The sequence below is a fragment of the Etheostoma cragini genome, chromosome 10 (assembly GCF_013103735.1).
Source record: "Etheostoma cragini isolate CJK2018 chromosome 10, CSU_Ecrag_1.0, whole genome shotgun sequence".
NCBI classification, from domain to species: domain Eukaryota; kingdom Metazoa; phylum Chordata; class Actinopteri; order Perciformes; family Percidae; genus Etheostoma; species Etheostoma cragini.
In genome coordinates this window covers 26,414,697-26,432,219 of record NC_048416.1, presented here as the reverse complement: position 1 = coordinate 26,432,219, position 17,523 = coordinate 26,414,697, and the positions used below count along the sequence as shown (strand labels likewise).

At 39.9% G+C, this 17,523-nt stretch overlaps 2 protein-coding genes across 3 annotated transcripts; one reads left to right on the top strand and one right to left on the bottom strand.

Moving 5' to 3' along the window:
- Window positions 1-1,272: 1,272 nt before the first annotated feature.
- Window positions 1,273-11,746, bottom strand: LOC117951905 (nuclear cap-binding protein subunit 1). 2 transcript variants are annotated; one of them, XM_034883877.1, is made up of 23 exons: window positions 11,481-11,746; window positions 10,668-10,756; window positions 10,362-10,462; window positions 10,116-10,272; window positions 9,931-10,038; window positions 9,642-9,763; window positions 9,441-9,510; window positions 9,004-9,219; window positions 8,318-8,415; window positions 8,145-8,208; window positions 7,940-8,050; window positions 6,879-6,943; window positions 6,701-6,763; window positions 6,519-6,593; window positions 5,909-6,012; window positions 5,211-5,333; window positions 4,934-5,036; window positions 4,389-4,482; window positions 4,130-4,233; window positions 3,433-3,550; window positions 2,807-2,950; window positions 2,064-2,177; window positions 1,273-1,891 (listed from the first exon to the last, which is right to left on the bottom strand). In XM_034883877.1, exons 1-23 carry the CDS (start codon window positions 11,515-11,517, stop codon window positions 1,778-1,780), a joined length of 2,394 nt encoding a protein of 797 aa, XP_034739768.1. In that variant the 5' UTR covers window positions 11,518-11,746; the 3' UTR covers window positions 1,273-1,777. The 2 variants fall into 2 exon arrangements, with proteins under 2 accessions (XP_034739768.1, XP_034739769.1); XM_034883878.1 differs by having other exon boundaries at window positions 2,807-2,947.
- Window positions 11,747-11,918: 172 nt separating this feature from the next.
- LOC117951906 (thiosulfate sulfurtransferase/rhodanese-like domain-containing protein 2) lies at window positions 11,919-16,287 on the top strand. Its single transcript, XM_034883879.1, has 9 exons — window positions 11,919-12,296; window positions 13,199-13,494; window positions 13,666-13,774; window positions 13,997-14,116; window positions 14,416-14,521; window positions 14,738-14,853; window positions 15,234-15,392; window positions 15,598-15,736; window positions 15,895-16,287. The coding sequence occupies exons 1-9, from the start codon at window positions 12,165-12,167 to the stop codon at window positions 16,122-16,124; spliced, it is 1,407 nt and encodes a 468-aa protein (XP_034739770.1). The 5' UTR covers window positions 11,919-12,164; the 3' UTR covers window positions 16,125-16,287.
- Window positions 16,288-17,523: the final 1,236 nt, after the last annotated feature.

The window sequence follows — 17,523 nt, the reverse complement described above, 5'->3', positions numbered from 1 at the left end:
GTTTGTACCTTAACCCATTGTACTAAAACCACTAGAAAAGGTACTGTTTACTGACATACTCTTAATATCAACGTTACATGCTAGTCAGGTTTTCTGAAAGCTAAATAATGTAGGGCTCTCAGACTGACTACCTGAAACTCCTGTTAATTATCAACTGTATAAATGAGCAGATAAACCAAATGTATACAATTGTACCTTGAATCATGTTCTGGGTTATTTGAAGTGTGACTGTCATTGTGTTGAGGCTATAACAACTCTAATAACCGCATTTAACTACTTGTTAATGGTTTTTATTTGTAAAATTCCTTCCATTTTACAGAAAGAGACGGTTGTGGGTTGTGTGCAATAAAGGGAATTAATTACTGTTGATTCTGTATATATTAGATGGGATTGATGCCATGTTTAACATGATTTTAGAATGTTACACGAAAGCTACCAAATCAAATCAATTTCTATTCATAATTTAACACTTTTTTGTTTTTTTTACAACTTCTTCTAGTAAAGATCAATAATAGCACTGTTTCATATTGTATTGTATTTTCCAAAGAGGTAATGTGCAGTATTTGGTTTACGATTAAGAAAACTGGAGGACTTCATTGATGTAAACTTTAAACACAAGCACTTTTTACTCGTGCTTCTGATAACGGAGACTTTGAGTTTATTTTCGGTTTCAATGCCTTAAAATGTTGCCTCAATGATTTTTCCTTTTCCCTGAGTCCGATTTCTTGTTTTCAGCGGATCGTTTTTAAGAACATTATGACAAAAAGAAAAGCACTGATGTAATTTTTACCACTAATGATGGGTGTGTTCCAGCAGCAGGTCCCGACATTCAACCATTATGACCAATGTCAGAACCCCAGGCCTGGCACACCTGTTGCTTTTCCAGGTGTAATAATTACAAAGAAACTACATCAGAACACCTATGGGACACACCGCCCCCTTTAAGTAAAGCACCAGCATGGCTCAGTGGACTTGAGTCCAGATCCTTCTGGTCCCTTATGTGTGTGTCTATATATATATATATATATATATATATACCTAAACATTAACGGTCAAGGCTTTAAATTGCTACGGTTTGACTAAGAAAACCTGAAAATAAAATGTAATGATCTGGTAAACTATAAGGGGTATATGAGATTGTGATTGGCACGTTACAGAAGAAATCATTTGTAGCCTAATTTGGCTTCTGATCTACTCTGCACCATCAGAACAAAGTTAAAGAGAGGAGAAGGTGTTGAGTGGTGAAGAAAAATGACATGACAAACAAGCTGACGGATAAAGACTGCACAGTTTTAATTCTTTCCCAGTTCCACATAACACAAAGATAAAAAAGTAGAGCACTCTTCTGATCGATCAGAATCAATCAGAGCCGACCTGAAACTCAGTCTCCTATGATCATTTCTCCAGCTCCGTCTGGACTCACATTTAAAAAGACTCATTCATAAGAATACGAGCAGGATGTAAAAATGAAACAGAATTAAAAATCAAGCAAAAATAAAACAAACAAATAAAAAGCACTACAGCAAATTAGTGACAGTGGATTTGTCAAAATTGTTTGAATTTTTACTTTTGAAAGACATCCTCACTCAAAACTAACATGTCGCATGGCACCAAACACAAAACAGATGTAAAATTTAAAAAAATAAAAAATAAACACTGAGGAGATTCTTGATGCAAGAGCTAGTAGGTTCTAATGTGTAGGTTTAGCACAGGAACTGTGTGAACACAAGTACACATTCCATCCAATTAAACGTGTCAGTGTGTGTGTGTGTGTGTCTCAGAGCTGGAGGGCACAGAACTGCTGGTACACGGCCAGGATGTGGTGGTCGAGCTCGGCGGTGAACAGCAGGTTCTCCAGGGTTCCCATGTACTGCTGGATGGTAACATGGTGCTGCGGCACAAGGAGAGACATCACATATATAAAAAAGAGAGAGAGTGTGTGTGAGTGAGTGAGAGAGAGACACCAGACCAGACCATAATCGATTAAAGCCAACTGAGTATCGAATCGTGAGACCAGTGAAGATTCACACCCCTAGTGTGTGTGTGTGTTTGTGATGTTTTACCATGAGAAAGACCTGCTGCAGCCGCTCGACACAGTTCTTGTACCAGGGCGTGGTGATGTCGACGCTGCCCGTCTCACAGCGAACCAGATGCTCCGTCAACAACATGATGAAGCGCTGAGGGGGGGGAAACAACATTTAAAATGAGCGCACACAGATTCAGCTGAACTAACAATAAGCCTGTAAACTTAATTATGTGTCCATCTCATCAGCGTGAGTTATAAAGTCAGACTGGGGCCACTTCCGTGTCGTCTATTGTCACGTTTCCCTCCAAAGAAATGGATTAAATTACTGGGAAAAACAGCAAAAGATGCATTTCTATCCACCACAGACTGTTTGACGTTTAAAACTATTTAACACTAACTTATAAACTTCAGTTTTACAGTTATTTTTTGAATTTATGGTCAAAGCTAATTTTTAGAAAATGATATCTAATGTTTGAGTTTGAAAAGCAGAATTTAGACTACAATTAAAGGAATGGAGGTTGATGGATTATGAGACTGGAATATGTCAACTTTTACTCAATACTATTTCAATGCACTTCAATTTGTTCTCTCCAAATGCTACAAGATTGAATAAGACACCCCAAAATTCATCAAAGTAGATATTTGAACTTGCCAAAGATCCTTGTGTGGAATCACTCCTGTTATTTTAGGCAATTAAAAAGAACACTGATATAGGAAAACGGGTCAATTTGACCCGAGGGCAACATGAGGGTCAAGGGTTCCCCGGCGGCCCTTCGGTACCTGGAAGATGACGAGGAAGAGGTTCTTCTGTTCGCTCTGAGCCGACTCCACCTTCTCCTGTAGCCTCTCGATCTGCTCCTCCAACTGGCCCTCCTCGTCCTCGCTGTTCTTGTCCATGTCCTCGTCGTCCCCGCTGTCCTTCTGCTGGGGAATGAGCGCACACACAAACATGAAACCCTTCCTATTTTAACCTTAAACTTGTGTATGCATGTGTATACAGCACATGTATGTTTGTGTATGTACACACAGCGTTTCTTCGTTGTCTTCAGAAACGTTACCGTGGCGGGCCGCCATCAACATAAAGGAAAACAGGTGCACATGTATAAATAAGTGAAAAATTGTACTGTTTGTTTACAAGTTCAACAGCAGAAAAAGGCGGTGGGACCTGAAAAGTTTGTTTTTTTACTTCTTCCTTCTCAATTTTGAACGTGGGAATCCTTATTTGATCCATCTTGAAAGATATGTTTGCTGTGTATTCTGTTGGCTTTGGTATTCTTGTTCTTATTCATCTTTTATATTCTCATTTGTAACACGTTCAAAATAAACTCAACCAACTCAATTCATTTAATTTTTGTTATGTATAAGTGCTGTGACCATGACCGACATAATGGGATGGATGAAGTTACCCTCTTATGCTGCTGTTTCTCCAGTTTGTCCTTGGCCTCCTCCAACTCCTGCTGGATCCTCTGGACGTGTTTGTCCATTTTCCGGATGGTCGAGTGAAGAATCTCCCAGATGAAAAGTCTAGATGAGAAGGACATTTTTTTTTTAATCTTACATGGGCCGGCAGAAAGAAAACAAAACTTTATTTCCCTCCCCGAGTTTCCATTGAAATGAAATTTTTCCAATCTCAAATCTGCATCCACTGACACTGATATGGTGGTGACAAAATGTGTTTGTGTGCGTGTGTGTGGCTGTGTGTAGGGCAGGGATGTCAAACTCAACTTCACTAAAAAGGGCCACACTGGAAAATAGGAATCACATCAGTTTAGTTTATTGATATGCTTTTACTTAATTGAAAAAGTCACATATCTTTGACTGTATTATTGCATATGTCATATAGTCTTCTCACTTAGTTTGGTTGACATGAAGTCCTTAACTTAAAGAAGTCAGGAAAAGGTTCCTCAGTCATCATAGAAAAAAAGCGTCCCAAAACGTCACCAGTTGTATTTTTTTATTGTACCCTGCCAGAGGACTGCAGATGTAAATTAGCCTGTAGCTAACTCGGGTATGATGCATCCAATGGTAACATTTAGTTTCAAAATTGTACATGGTCCCTAATAAATAAAAAATTAAATATTGCGTTGACGTATCACATCCCACCTGGTGAACTCATGAGCCATGTCCTGAGAGAAGAGCCAGTTGGCCACAGCGGCGCAGTCCACGATCTGCGTCCGAATCATTTTGTCCACCAACACTGCGATCATCTGTAATGCAGCCGAAAACACGCGATGGGTTCACCAAACGGGCAACCACACACTAAATACTGAATATTAACTCTATTGCTGAATGAATGTTTTTCAGGTTAGAACCTTTTCCACTCTTATTTTAAAAAGAAAAAAAGATGTTGTGTTGTTTGTACCTGCGGGTGATTTCTCCACACGTCATAAACCACCTTGAGGATGTGCAGCTTCCCCTCGTCGCTCTCCGTCAGGGCCTTCAAGATCTCATGGAACCTGGGGAAATCAGACGCATGTTGAGTACGGCAGGCAAAGTTAGTTTTTGCTGCCATTTGTAGACCCTGGGCTGTCTACAGAGACCGTGATTTTTTTTTACAGTGTGTTCTGGTGACAGGCAGCTTGCAAATAGTGAGATGTTGTTGTTTTTTTACAGTGTGTTCTGCTTTATGTGACAACAAATGTAGCCAAAATCGTGCATGCCATCGCTTAGAGCACCTTTAAAGGTGTCAATATTTCTAGGATTGTACTCAAGTATTTAGCTTTGTTGGATTTCTGGGTGATTCTATGGAGATTCTAGGATAGGCAAAAATAAGCCATGCTTTGGCCTATTCCTTTTTAGCTAAGGTGGCAATTGTCCTCTGTGGGAGGGACAAATTTAAAAACAGATTTAAAATAAAAATAAAAAAAAAAGGTTAAATGCGGGGAGTTTTCATGGGGGCAAACTTACTTGCCGAGGGCACTGAAGGAGTGGCTGAAGGATTTGGCTGCCAGGTGGAGCAGAGTCTGCAGGAACACATCCACCTTCAGAGGGTTGAAGCTCTCGCCCTCATCTGGAAGGAGAGACAGGAAAAAAGGAATGAAAAAGGCTTTTTCGTTTTGCACAGTGCACAGAATAAATATGAAATTATTTTGAATCAGTAGAGCTTGAATCGTAATTCCAGTATAAATCAATTTGTTTTGCACACCCCTAATGAAGACTACCTTAAATAAAATAAGAAACTAACCGTCATCGTCTTCTTGGTTGGGGTTGGGCACTTCTTTGAGGATGTTTAGGATCTCTTCGTTGGACGCTCGGTTCTTAATGGCGTTCCCAACAGTGACCGATGCTTGGTAACCGGGTAACGAAGCTGGGACGCAGGAGAGACATTCTGTTAGGTATTCAGGTCTACACTTATATGCTAGTTACCGACAGATCTCTGGAACCATTCAGGCTGACAAGAGGAAAACAAAACTCCCTCCTGGACAGGGTTTAGCAGATTGGACTACTGTTTGCATAGTCTCGCATTGCTAGACCTTGTTCCAGAGCGCTGCGTAGGAGGGACTGGCAAGTCCACCGGGGATTCCGGGATAGGAGAAAAACGTGCTCTGGTTTATTAGCGCTTCTTTAAACCATTCACAATCATCATGGGAGTCGCTAAGTGCCGGAAAGAGCCCCGGTGCTGCTGCATCGGAAAGGAACTTGTTTTGGTGGAACGTATTTAGGTTCAAAAGTTTCTTCAGGAGGAACAGAGGAAGACTGACCGAGCCAGGAGAAAACAGCGGAGAAATGACCCAAACTGCATGGCGCCCTTTTAACATCTTCACCACAAGCAGAAGCACAGTCATGCAGATTTTCATCTAGGATCACCGCTGACAACAAATCTGCAGATTCCATTTGGGCCTGCTGCTGAGTAAAAAATAAATATAATTGAAGTGTTCTTACAAGCGCTCTCGTCTTCGTATTTGTAACTAAAGATGGGTTCGGCTGGGATGAGTGCTGAGAAGGTTGGAGGGACGATGTCCACTATCCGCTGGTGGTATGAAAGTCTGTGGGGACAAAGAGCAAACGGACCACTTTAGTTCAAGGAGACACTTTCCAGATAAAAAAAGTAATCTTCAATGTCCTCAGAAGGCGAAAGGCATTAAAGCTCCACTAATTACAGAAAGTACTTTATGAATTCACTTCAAGTTAATGAGAAGGAAAATTCAAATTTGAAAGTACGCCTGCATGATTAATCGTTATAAAAACGCGATATTGATTCATGATGACATTTTAAAAAGAGTTCAGTGTAAAAATGTATTTATTTTTCCTTTTCTTAACAACTTTGATTCTCATTAAAATTCTCATTTATTTTAAATGCTGCAATGCTCTCCCTTCTCTTAATTGAAGCCTCTATGTTAACAGGCTCGGGCTGATCGGCAAGGTTGTTTTGTCATGGTAAAAAAAATAATTGTGGCAGAGAATGGGGATATCAATTCTAAGCAGAAATCTAAATCATGATTCAAATTTTTCCCCGAATTTTGTAGGCCTCTTTGAAAGCATGCAAAATTACCTCATACTCTTCTCCAGAACCTCTTTGACAAACTTGGGCTTGGGCTTCTCCAGATCCATGGTCAAGCAGTCAGACCTTTATATTGATAATTATAGAAGACACACGATCACATTGTCAACCGTGTAAAACAATAAACAGGCGCTATAAAATCTCTCTCTCTGTCCCATCACAGGATCACTCACCAGTCATCCCAGCTCCATCGAAACTGGAAGTTGCTCAAATGATGAGAGAACCAGTTGATTAGTCTGCAAATAAGAAGGAAATGAAGAGAGGCCGTATGACGGTGTCAAATCAAAGGCAGGAACTACTTTGGTTAAAATGTTCACCCATCCAGTAAAAGGAAATGTGCAGATGAATTACCTGTCTACGCAGCTGGTGTTCATGGTGTCCAGTCTCATGTACAGCATCTCTGTGGCTTGGGCCAACTAACAGGCAGGTGTTAAGGAAAAGTCTCATTTAAAGTGGAGAAAAATGTGTTCAACACCCTGGTGAGTAATTTGAGAATCCTAAATTTAATACGTTTGTCATTATACAGTCAGAAGCATTTGTCTTAATGATAAATTGTTTATTCATTGACTAGGTTTTTTGCATACTTTAGAAAAATGTAACCTCGTGATAATAAAGAGATAAGAAAATAACTAAAATAAAAATAAATAAAAAAAATAAAAATAAAACTAAAATATATCTACTAAAAATATCAGATCTGTTTAATGGGTGCGAAAATAGGAAGAAAATCAGATGTTACGATATTCTTTACCAAATACCTTGATATCGTAGACTGGTAAGTTCAGAAAAGTACATCACTTGACTGTAATGCAACTTTTAAAAACAGCAAAAGACAACACTTGCGTCATATCACGACATCCAAAACCTAAGACAATACCTAGTCTCATACCACGATATTGATATATTTCCCAGCCCTAGTGTGTTTGTATTGTGTGTATCGTTGTGTGATCAGGGTTTCTCCCGGAGAAGTTTTTTTGACAAAGGCCCGGCTGTGGCCAGTCCCAGACTGATAGCAGCATTTATGTAGAGCCCAATAGTTTCATTGGCAGCTAATAACGGGCGGAATCATGAAATTAAGAATTTCAAAAAAGCGTTAAGACGGACTCAATAGGGCCCTAGGTTAGGTCAGTGCTAGTCTCGTATTGCCCGACCAACTATATGCTTGCCGAGCGGAGGAGGGTCTAGCTAGTCCACACAACATTCCCGGGATGGGTGAAAAACGTGTTTGGGTGGGGGTGGGTAATTTAGGATTGGGCCACCGGCTTGCAATACACAGGGGCAAACCATGCGTGACTTTCCTGCAGCAGCTCAAGACACAGCAGCGTGGCACCATGTAGCCTCATGAGGAGAGTTCAGGGGTTATCGGGAAAAATTATTTTAACATAAACCGCAGTGATGCTAACTATCAAGGATACAACTTGTGGCAATGATCCGGGCTGCAGTTTGCACAGTTCAATAAGCAGTGTGGTGTACATGACGTCGATGTGAGGGGGAGATGGCAGCTGGAAAAGTTCCCCAAAGATCACCTGAAAAAAGAAACACATATTTTAAATCAGCAATTCATTTTTTTTCAGCATGTAGCTTGGAAAAACAGAAAACAGGTGGGGAAAAACAGTGTACCTCCACAATGTGATAGTTGAGCGGGATCTTATTTTTCCCTGGATAGCTAAGTAATTGGGCAGCACTAAAAGGTAAAGAAAAAGAAAGAAAGAAAAAAACATTAAGCATTAAAACATTGGAGTTGGTGTTATTTAGACCTGACCAAGTGAAACATGGTGAAGCGTATTACCCACCATGTTTTCCTCTCTCTCCAGTGAGTCTGGATGATACAGTGCAGGTTTTCTTCTATGACAAATCTCTCCACCGAATGACTGCCGGGCATCACGGGACCCTGGGGATAAAGAAGACACAAGTTTTTAGGCACGAAGAAAATGAAAAACTCAAATGTGTCCCTTTGAACTCACGTCTTTTTTCTTCTTCAGGAATTCCAAAAACAAATTTTAAGATGCCTAACATATATTTAATTATCTTATACTGAGCTTATTGGGATTATACAGAACCACTCAAAGGTTTTGACACGCTTTCCCATTCATTACTCATGTACATCATACACCCGGGCGGCTGTGGCTCAGTGGCAGCGGGGTCGCCTGCCAATCGTTGGCAGGTCGGCAGTTTGATGCCTGGCCCTGTAGTCCCAGGTCAAAGTGTTCTTGGGCAAGACACTGAACCCCTAAGTTTCCGCCAATGTGGCGCATCAGAGTGTAAATGTGCATGAGTGTTTATCTGATGAGCAGGTGACACCTTGTACGGCAGCCTCGGCCACAGTGTGAATGGTTCCTGTTCTATGTAAAAGCTCTTTGAGTAGTCGTTGAGACTAGAAAAGCGCTCTATAAAACAGTCCATTTACATTGCACACCTGACTCAGTAGAAATCTGTAACATATTGGCATGCGTGTTTTTCACAGCCAAGAGGTAGATACCTCTGGGGCATCGGTGTAGTCGAACATACGGAAGACGACCCGGGGCATGGGGTACTGGGCGTCGGGCATGTGGCCCGGTGGAGTGAAGGGGGGCAGGTTGTGTTGCAGGGCCTCACAGAGTACGCTGTCAAAGGCAATGTATGGACGAAGGATGTGGCGCTCCTGCCAGCGGTCTTTCTTTAGCTTCTGAATCTGGGCCCAAAGGCAGTCCAGGTACTGAGGGAAGGACACAGAGAGAAGGGGGTCAACTTTTAACAGGCCCTTGAGGTGGATTACAAAAGAGACCCCCGGAAAGAATCATACAGAAGAAGACTCAATATTTAGACAAAACAGCTGAAACTAAAGTGATCTTAGGACTTCAGTTCAACCATGTCATGAGGATGTGCTTCATATCAACAATGAAAAGGAGAACTGTAGTGCCTTTATAGGTCTCTCACCTCCTCCTGTGGGTGAGGCTTCTCTGCCGTCCACACCTGCAGCATGGGGACATGTGTCTTGCCTCGCCCCCTAAAAATAAAAGACAAGTGCGACATTAAGAAGGAGCAGACTAATAGAACAAATAACATGACTTCACAAAAGATAAACAGACACAGACAAGAGCCAAGACTAATAGGCAATGAAGCAAGGAGACTTCTTACTTGAGGTAGCCTTCGATCTGGCTGAGAAGTCGGTCCATCTCAACATCCTTTTTCTCGTAAAGCTCCTTACCGACCCAGGGCAGACAGGACAGCACCACATACACAAACCAGTCCGACCGCACCTGGGGGGAAAACACATTTTTGTTTGATAAAGATAGCTTCAAAACACCTATCGTCACCCCAGTCCTTCGGTGCCTTGACTGGATTTACAATTAATAAGTGTAGATTTCTTTATTAAGTGTAGTCAACGTAATGGTGTGCTGAGTCCCCCTCGCCCTTTTCTACCTACCTGTGGTACATCTTCCTCCTGAGTAACACTGACAAAGTTTTCAAACATGGCCACCATTGAAGGAGCAGCAATCACATGGCAGTTAACCAGGTCGGACAGGAAACGCACCTGCAAAAAGAAGACATAAGGTTAAAAAAGAAGAAGACGTAAGCATCATTTTAGGTGGTTCTAAAATGTCACATTACCAAGTAAACAGCTTCATTGTATAAGTTGTTTTTTAGTGTTTCCTTGAGTTGTCTGATCATGGCCTCTACAAACTCGCCCCCAAAGTTGTAGTTCCTGGCATTCAAGAGGCCAACTAAAGTCGTATACACGGTCAGCTTCTCGGGTAGGAGGCGAGCACTGTCAACAAAAGACAACTCCATGAAAAACAACCCTGCAGAACAGTGATCATTCCAACAGTAAAAGGGCGAGAACGGACATGAACTTACACAGCACATAAAATGCGCAAGATTTTGTTTTTATAGTTCGGAAGGTCAGCCTCCAGCACGCCTGCGAGGCCCTCCAAGTTGCTCTCCAAGGACGATGTACTCTGTGAAGAAAAACAAAGCAACAGTGTTGGTTTTCACGGGACTCTGGTACACTGAACTGCAGCAAACACTATCAAAAGGTTTGGGTGATTGCTTTCAGAAGCAAAGCAGTGTACCATTTGGATCAGAGTGAGACCGAGCAGAACATGGTTGATATAGGATTCAATGGACTGAGCGACAACTACATTGCCAGAGTTGACCTTTTACCTTCTCTCCTACACGACATATCAGTGACTCCAGGCGGTCTTCAATTTCAATGGGCTCAGACGTTCTCCGCCTTTTATGTGCCTGACCTCCTGGAAGAGTAAAAGAAGGAAATAAGCACAGACTGAGTGGAATGAGAAACATTAGCTGAGGGAATAACTCAAGGGCACCCTTGATGGGAAACCTTAAAAATGAATAAACGCATGAAAGGTGGATAATAGTGTGCAGCCCAGTTTTAATTTTTTATCTTTAACTAGGCTCTCCTCAGAGGGGCCCTTAACAAAATGTACATAACCAGAGCCGAGACACTTGGTCTTCAGGTTATCAGCTGACTGAATTATACCCCAGAAAACGCTATTAAGCTGCATTACGGGAAATTATGAAGTATTTTTGAAAATATAAATATTTGTTTCTAATTAGTACACTTTAAATTAGTCAGATGCACGTCATCAGTTTTTCTAAATGAAAAAAAAACACTCTCCCTGAGGTATTTGTATTGGTGTCCGCCCCCATACTAACGGGAAACTGGTTAACAGCCGATGGCACAGTAAAGTTGGCTAGCTAGCGGTAACGTTAAACGTTAGTTTGCTCAATCTTGTCGCCTTTAAGCCACGATTGCAAAAACAAATATTACGTGTTTTGCCCTTTTGACTAACGTTAATGATTGCAAGACCAAAACCTGGCCTTATGAATAAATTAACAAATCAGCATCAGCGTGATTGCACCAAGCAAAAGATTACCGCTAACGTTAGCTAGCCGCCACTCTTTAGCCTAGCTAGCGTTTGAGTTAGCTAAACACATGTAACGTCCACTAACCCTCATTTTCGCTGTCGCTGTGTCGTCTCCTGGACATCTTTCACTGCGCTTCGTTAAAATGTAAGGTAATTCAACGAAAAATGATTATGAAACAAAATAATAAGTCGGCTAAATAAGTTTCTAGATCATTCAGCCGGGCCGATGCTAGAGTAGTGCAAAAAAATAATAGCGGTCAGATTCAAGTGAAGCACATCAGGGCCACCGGAAGCGACTATTTTCCCTCCTCAACTGATGGCGAAGACATGTCCCGCCCAACTCTGCATGACTTTACCACTGATTGGTTTACCCGGCCAATCTTGTCCTAATTTTAACCAATCCCACTACTCTAGTTAACCCACCACAGCAGGCAGCAAGTGCTAACCAATCAAAGGGTGAGTAGGATGGGTCATGGCCATGCCGTCTCCATCCTAGGATTGTTTTTTCCCAAACGGAAGGTGTACTTTGATTTTTCGTCCGATATTCAGCGCATGTTTTTTTGCCGCACGTTTGGCGACAGTTAGGTAGCTATCTTAAATTTATATTTAGGCAAATTTTAAAACTTTAGATTCAATGTCTGCCAAGATTGGGTCAACATTGAATATTCTCCCGACGTCTAACTCATGTTCAGACGACAAAGCGAAAGTATCTTATTACAAAGCTAGCTAGACTGTTTCCTAGCTAAAGTTGATAACTGATATTTTAAACATGGCAGCGGACGATGCCCCTTGTTTAGAGTTCATGGACTGGGAACTTGACACTTCGACATGTAATGGACTGAGACAGGAGAAACAACTTTCTGCCTCACAAAGAAGGTGCTACAGCCTCTGCAGGAGGAAGGTGAGTGACAACACTGCAGGAACACTGAACATCCGACTGACATTTTACCATGGCTCTGGACCATAGACTGTATATATATTGAATTAATATTAACCGTCTACTCTGAACAATACCAGATAACACAGCTGAGTACACAGATACTGTATGTGCATTGACTGTAAAATGAATTAGTATATTTCCTTTTACAGTTAATGGTTGTTTCTCAGTGTGTGTTCAGGTAGCTACAGTAACGTAAGATGGGTTTGAGGAACAAATCAAACTTGTTGAGCAAATGTAATATGCATTAGTCAATAATAGCAAGTCACTGTAATGTCAATCTTCTAAAAAAATCCTATTGTCTAGTCTCTACATAATGCTAAACTTTAAGGACATAAAAACAATATAACGATATTTAATTCATAAATCCGGACCGATAAATCAGCTGGGCCGTTTTAGAGTGATGATTATTGTAACAGGTCGGACAAATATTCAGTCAACACAGATGGTAATCCAATAAAAGTAAACATAAATAAGTGCAAATAATATAATATGAAAGTAAGTAAGAGAGCATTATCAAACAGAAACAAATAAAAGAATACAAAAGTATAGAAATGTCAGACTTTCAAAACATTAATAATGATATAGACAGCAGGAGCTCTTAATCAAACAACCCTGAATAGATATCAGATATTAAAAGAGCTTTATTGTTGGTGGAATTCATTGATTTATTATAATGCTGAAAATATGTTTGACGTAATTTAGAAACGCATGTTAGTCATGAAACATAGCTTTCTACCAGAGCGTACTGACAAGGTTGCGCTATTTCTACTGTTAAAACACATTTGATAATACAGTTATCAATACAGTATATTTAAAAAAGGATTTGACTGTGCTACATTTAAAACACATTTTCTTCTCGACAGTCATTTGCTGCCTTTGTGGCGTCCAAGAGGGAAGGCAGTCAGGAAGGAGAAAGCACATCTTGGTGCTGCTGTGGCCGGACTTTCAAGGAACACCCTGCCATTCACAAACATGTGGCCTGGACTCATGATGCTGAAATACAGCAGCTCACACGTGCCACATATGAGCATTTGTTAAGCCAGTTGGACAAACCTGAAGAACCTGAAACACAACAGATGAATGAGCGTAAGGCCGAGCCGGTGGACATTTCTGCATGGATGCCTGAAACTAGTCACATCTCGGAGGAGCAACTTCAAAAGTAATTGTCAATTTTGGATGCTCCATTTATATTTTCCTGCCTGGTTTCAGTTGTCTGTTTAGAAAAGAAAATCATCTGTGAATTGTATTATATAATATATAAAATATTGATTATAATTTCAGATTTTATTAAATGCATACTGATGTTGCTTAATGTAATTCTTCTTTTCAGTGGTCCAGGCAAGGTCCTCCTCTATTATCATTACTGTCAAGTGAAGGATCCACATGTTATCTGTGCTTGGCAGAAAGCTTTGTGTGAGAAGCTCCACTTAACTGGCAAAGTAAATACATTTTCTTATCCTAGTCTCCAGCTGAGAGACTACACATTGTTGGTTTTATGATCACATTTTTTTATTTCATTTTTTGACATATTAGAGACTACAAATGGTTATCATTGGGAATAAGATAAAGAAAAATGTTTTTATAATTGTAAGAAGAAAAGAACATTTAAATAAATGTAACTGTTCCCTTAAAATGAAATACACCATGATCTTCTTCTTCAGGTGAGGGTGGCGACTGAAGGCATCAATGGAACAGTTGGTGGCAACAATATGGCCACTGATGTTTACATCGACGCAATGTGTTCACACCCCTACTTCAAGATGGACAAGGAGGACTTTAAGGTCAGACTCGGATCAAAAAAAAAAAAAAACGTATGTTGGATGATAGAGTACAAAGAAATGCCTTTGTTCATTAGTTATACCTTTTCTACACTGCACTCTGCATTGGCAGGAACTCTGTTTTGTGTTCCACTGGGTGGCCATAGCATATGTTTTAAGCTTATGTTTTCAGCCATAACTAGCATTACGTTAAATAATAATATGGCATTGAACATAACACCTTTATTGTTACTAGCTGTTGTATGCAAGATAGAGGAAATGAGATTTATTGAAATGAAGAGTTTGTCTGTGTGTGTGTTTAGACAAGTGACGGCGGCGCAGGGTGTTTTAAAGACCTGAGGGTCGGGGTCTATAAGGAAATCGTCCCAATGGGAATGGATCCTGATGTTGTTTCCCACCAACTGGCAGGTATAGTTTGTGTTAACAACAACAACAACAACAACACTATGTTCATAGTAACAAAAAATCCTACCACCACTATTAACAGTGCCTGTAATATACTATACAAATGCCTATAACTCTGGTTTTTTTCAGTTTGTTGTATTCTTCATATACATACATTGGTAGAATTGTTCAGGTGTTGTGGCTAGGCAAGGTTTGCTATTAATCTGTCTCACCTCTCAGGTGCTCATTTAGAACCGGAGGAGTTTCATAAAGAAGTACAGGCTCTGTTGGTCAAAGGGGACTTATGCAATGACACTGTCCTCCTGGACTGCCGCAATTTTTATGAGAGTAAAATTGTAAGTAATATATAAATTTTCCTCTAAAAACATTGACTTGCACATGTATCACATGCTATATTGATTGTACATCTGATCCTTTGTTCCATATTTCCTCCAGCTACCTTAAACAAATACTATATTTAACTTTTTATAGTGAGAATGCCAGACACCTAATGTACCACTGGTAGTGAAGTGTATTTTCACTAACTTTGTATTAAGTAAAGGATTATAGCATTTTTTTGATGGACGGTTTATTTAAATGCTGAATTCCTATAAGAATGAGTGGTGTTTTTAGTGACATTGACCTTAGTCATCCCAGTAAGAATGGGATTTATCGTAAGTAAACATGACAAAAGCCAGGTTGTCATTATAACGAGTGATTTATTTTCTTACTTCAGGGGCAGTTTACTCAGTGTCTGGCCCCGAGCATCCGTAAGTTCAGCTACTTCCCCGACTACGTTGACCAAAACCTTGAACTGTTCAGAGACAAGAAGGTCTTGATGTATTGCACAGGAGGGATCCGATGTGAGCGCGGCTCTGCGTACCTCCGCTCCAAAGTAAGCTGACTTGTGTTTGATGTGAACTAAAGAATGCCATTGGGACTCTTTTTTAATGAAAAGCAACTGGCAACTGTAATGTAGTAACAGGGATGATCTGTTTAGTAGTTGTTGATCAACTGTAACTTAAAGCAAATACTTAAGGAAAATGTGATTTTGTTATTGAAACATGCAATCTACATTGGAATTCCTTGTCAACCTGTAGGATGTGTGTAAAGAGGTTTACCAGTTGAAAGGGGGAATCCACAAGTATCTAGAGCAATTCCCAGAGGGTTTCTATCGAGGGAAACTTTTTGTGTTTGATGAACGCTACGCCATCTCCTCCAACAATGACATCATCTCAGGTTAGTTGGTGGACAAAGGCCATCATCAGCATAACGAATAATATAAGGAAATTGTCAACAGCACAAACCATTTAGAAACACTGACATTTGGTTGATATCTCATGTAAGTCTTTGTGTTTACAGTTAGGTCACATTTAAGTAATTCTGTGTCTGTTCAGACTGCAGGTACTGCGGCTGTCCCTGGGACCAGTACAAACTCTGTTCCACCAAGTTGTGCTGTCAGCTGGTTCTGTCCTGTCCCGGCTGCAGACAGGACGGATGCACCGCTTGCTGCCCCACCTGCCAAATCAAAGGACATGCTCAGAGCAAGGCATCCCCCACTGTTCCACCTCACAAAGAGGAGTGCGAGTGCACTGAAAGACGTCCCAGAATCCCTCGGGATGTGTAGCGACCGAATGCTAACGATTGGACATTAGTGCTTGCAGCCACTAAACAAATCCTGCCTGTCAGGGGTTGACCACAATGTACAGCTACAATAAGTGGAAGGTGCCCAGTGTATTTTAAAGTCATAATTTTTTTTTTTTAATATGAATGTGGAAAATTATGTCAGATTTACAGTTCCTAAGAAGTTTTATTCTAAAGACATCTACAAATTCCATATAAGATGATAAAATAAAAAAATGTATTACATGAAATTTAATTCATGAAACTGGGATAGCTCATCCTTAATGCAAGCTCAGTTTCAAGAAGTGTGCGTGTTTGCCTGAAATTGTATGGTTTCACGTCCAATTTTAAATTTAAGTAATTTACAGTTATGCTGAAAAAAAGCGTATATACAAAAATACCAAAAACAGAATCTATAGCAGTTATCTTGTGCTCTCTAAACCATGTAAACTCTGAATGTAAAGCAGGTTACTGGGTCTACAGGTTTCGCTTAAACACTTTGAAACCACAATCAGTAACACACCTGTGTGCCTCAAGATGACACATTTTTGAAAGAATTCACTTCAACGTATAAACACGTGTCAATATGAAACCATGCAAAAGCAGGCTATGAGTAATGGTAAGTGTATTCAATTCAGCAGGTCTCCGCATTAGGGATTTTAGCATAATTTTATAAAAAGTTTTACATTATTTTAAAGTTATTAATATAGAATACTTGGTGTGCTACAATGGTGTTTCATATATATATATTTAGAGATATATCTATATATAGATATATATCTATCTATATATCTATATATATATCAGAATAATAAGCACAGGAAACAGGTAATGGAGGTAAGAAAGATATAGAACAGTGACAAAACAGTTTACAGTGAAATAAAACAAAATAAAGTAAATTGAAAAAGCTGCATACGATGTATACTTTACAATACCGTAGGCCTTCTACACTATTTGTGCAATTATCTTTGAAAATTCTGTACATATGTGCAGACATAAAGAGTCCTCCTACTCGAATAATACTATAATCAGAATGGGATGTATTCTAAACAAGTTTTCCCTTGCATGGAATTTGTCTTAACGTGTTTGGTGTATAGCCTACAATAAACATATGAACATGGAATAAACAGTAGAGCAAAGTACTGCAACAATTAAGAACATAAATATAGAAGAATAGAAATATTACAATAAAATATGTTAAAGACACTTATGTACACAATTATGTACAATATAACTTTAAGGTTGTACATTTTGGTACAGAGTGCAACAACAATCTGGGTGTGCAAGAGTTTACAAAATGAGGCATATTCAGGGATAATCCTATACATAACTATAACCCTATATGCATATAAATTATAATGCACTATTGATTGGATTAAATAAATATATTGTAACGTTACAAT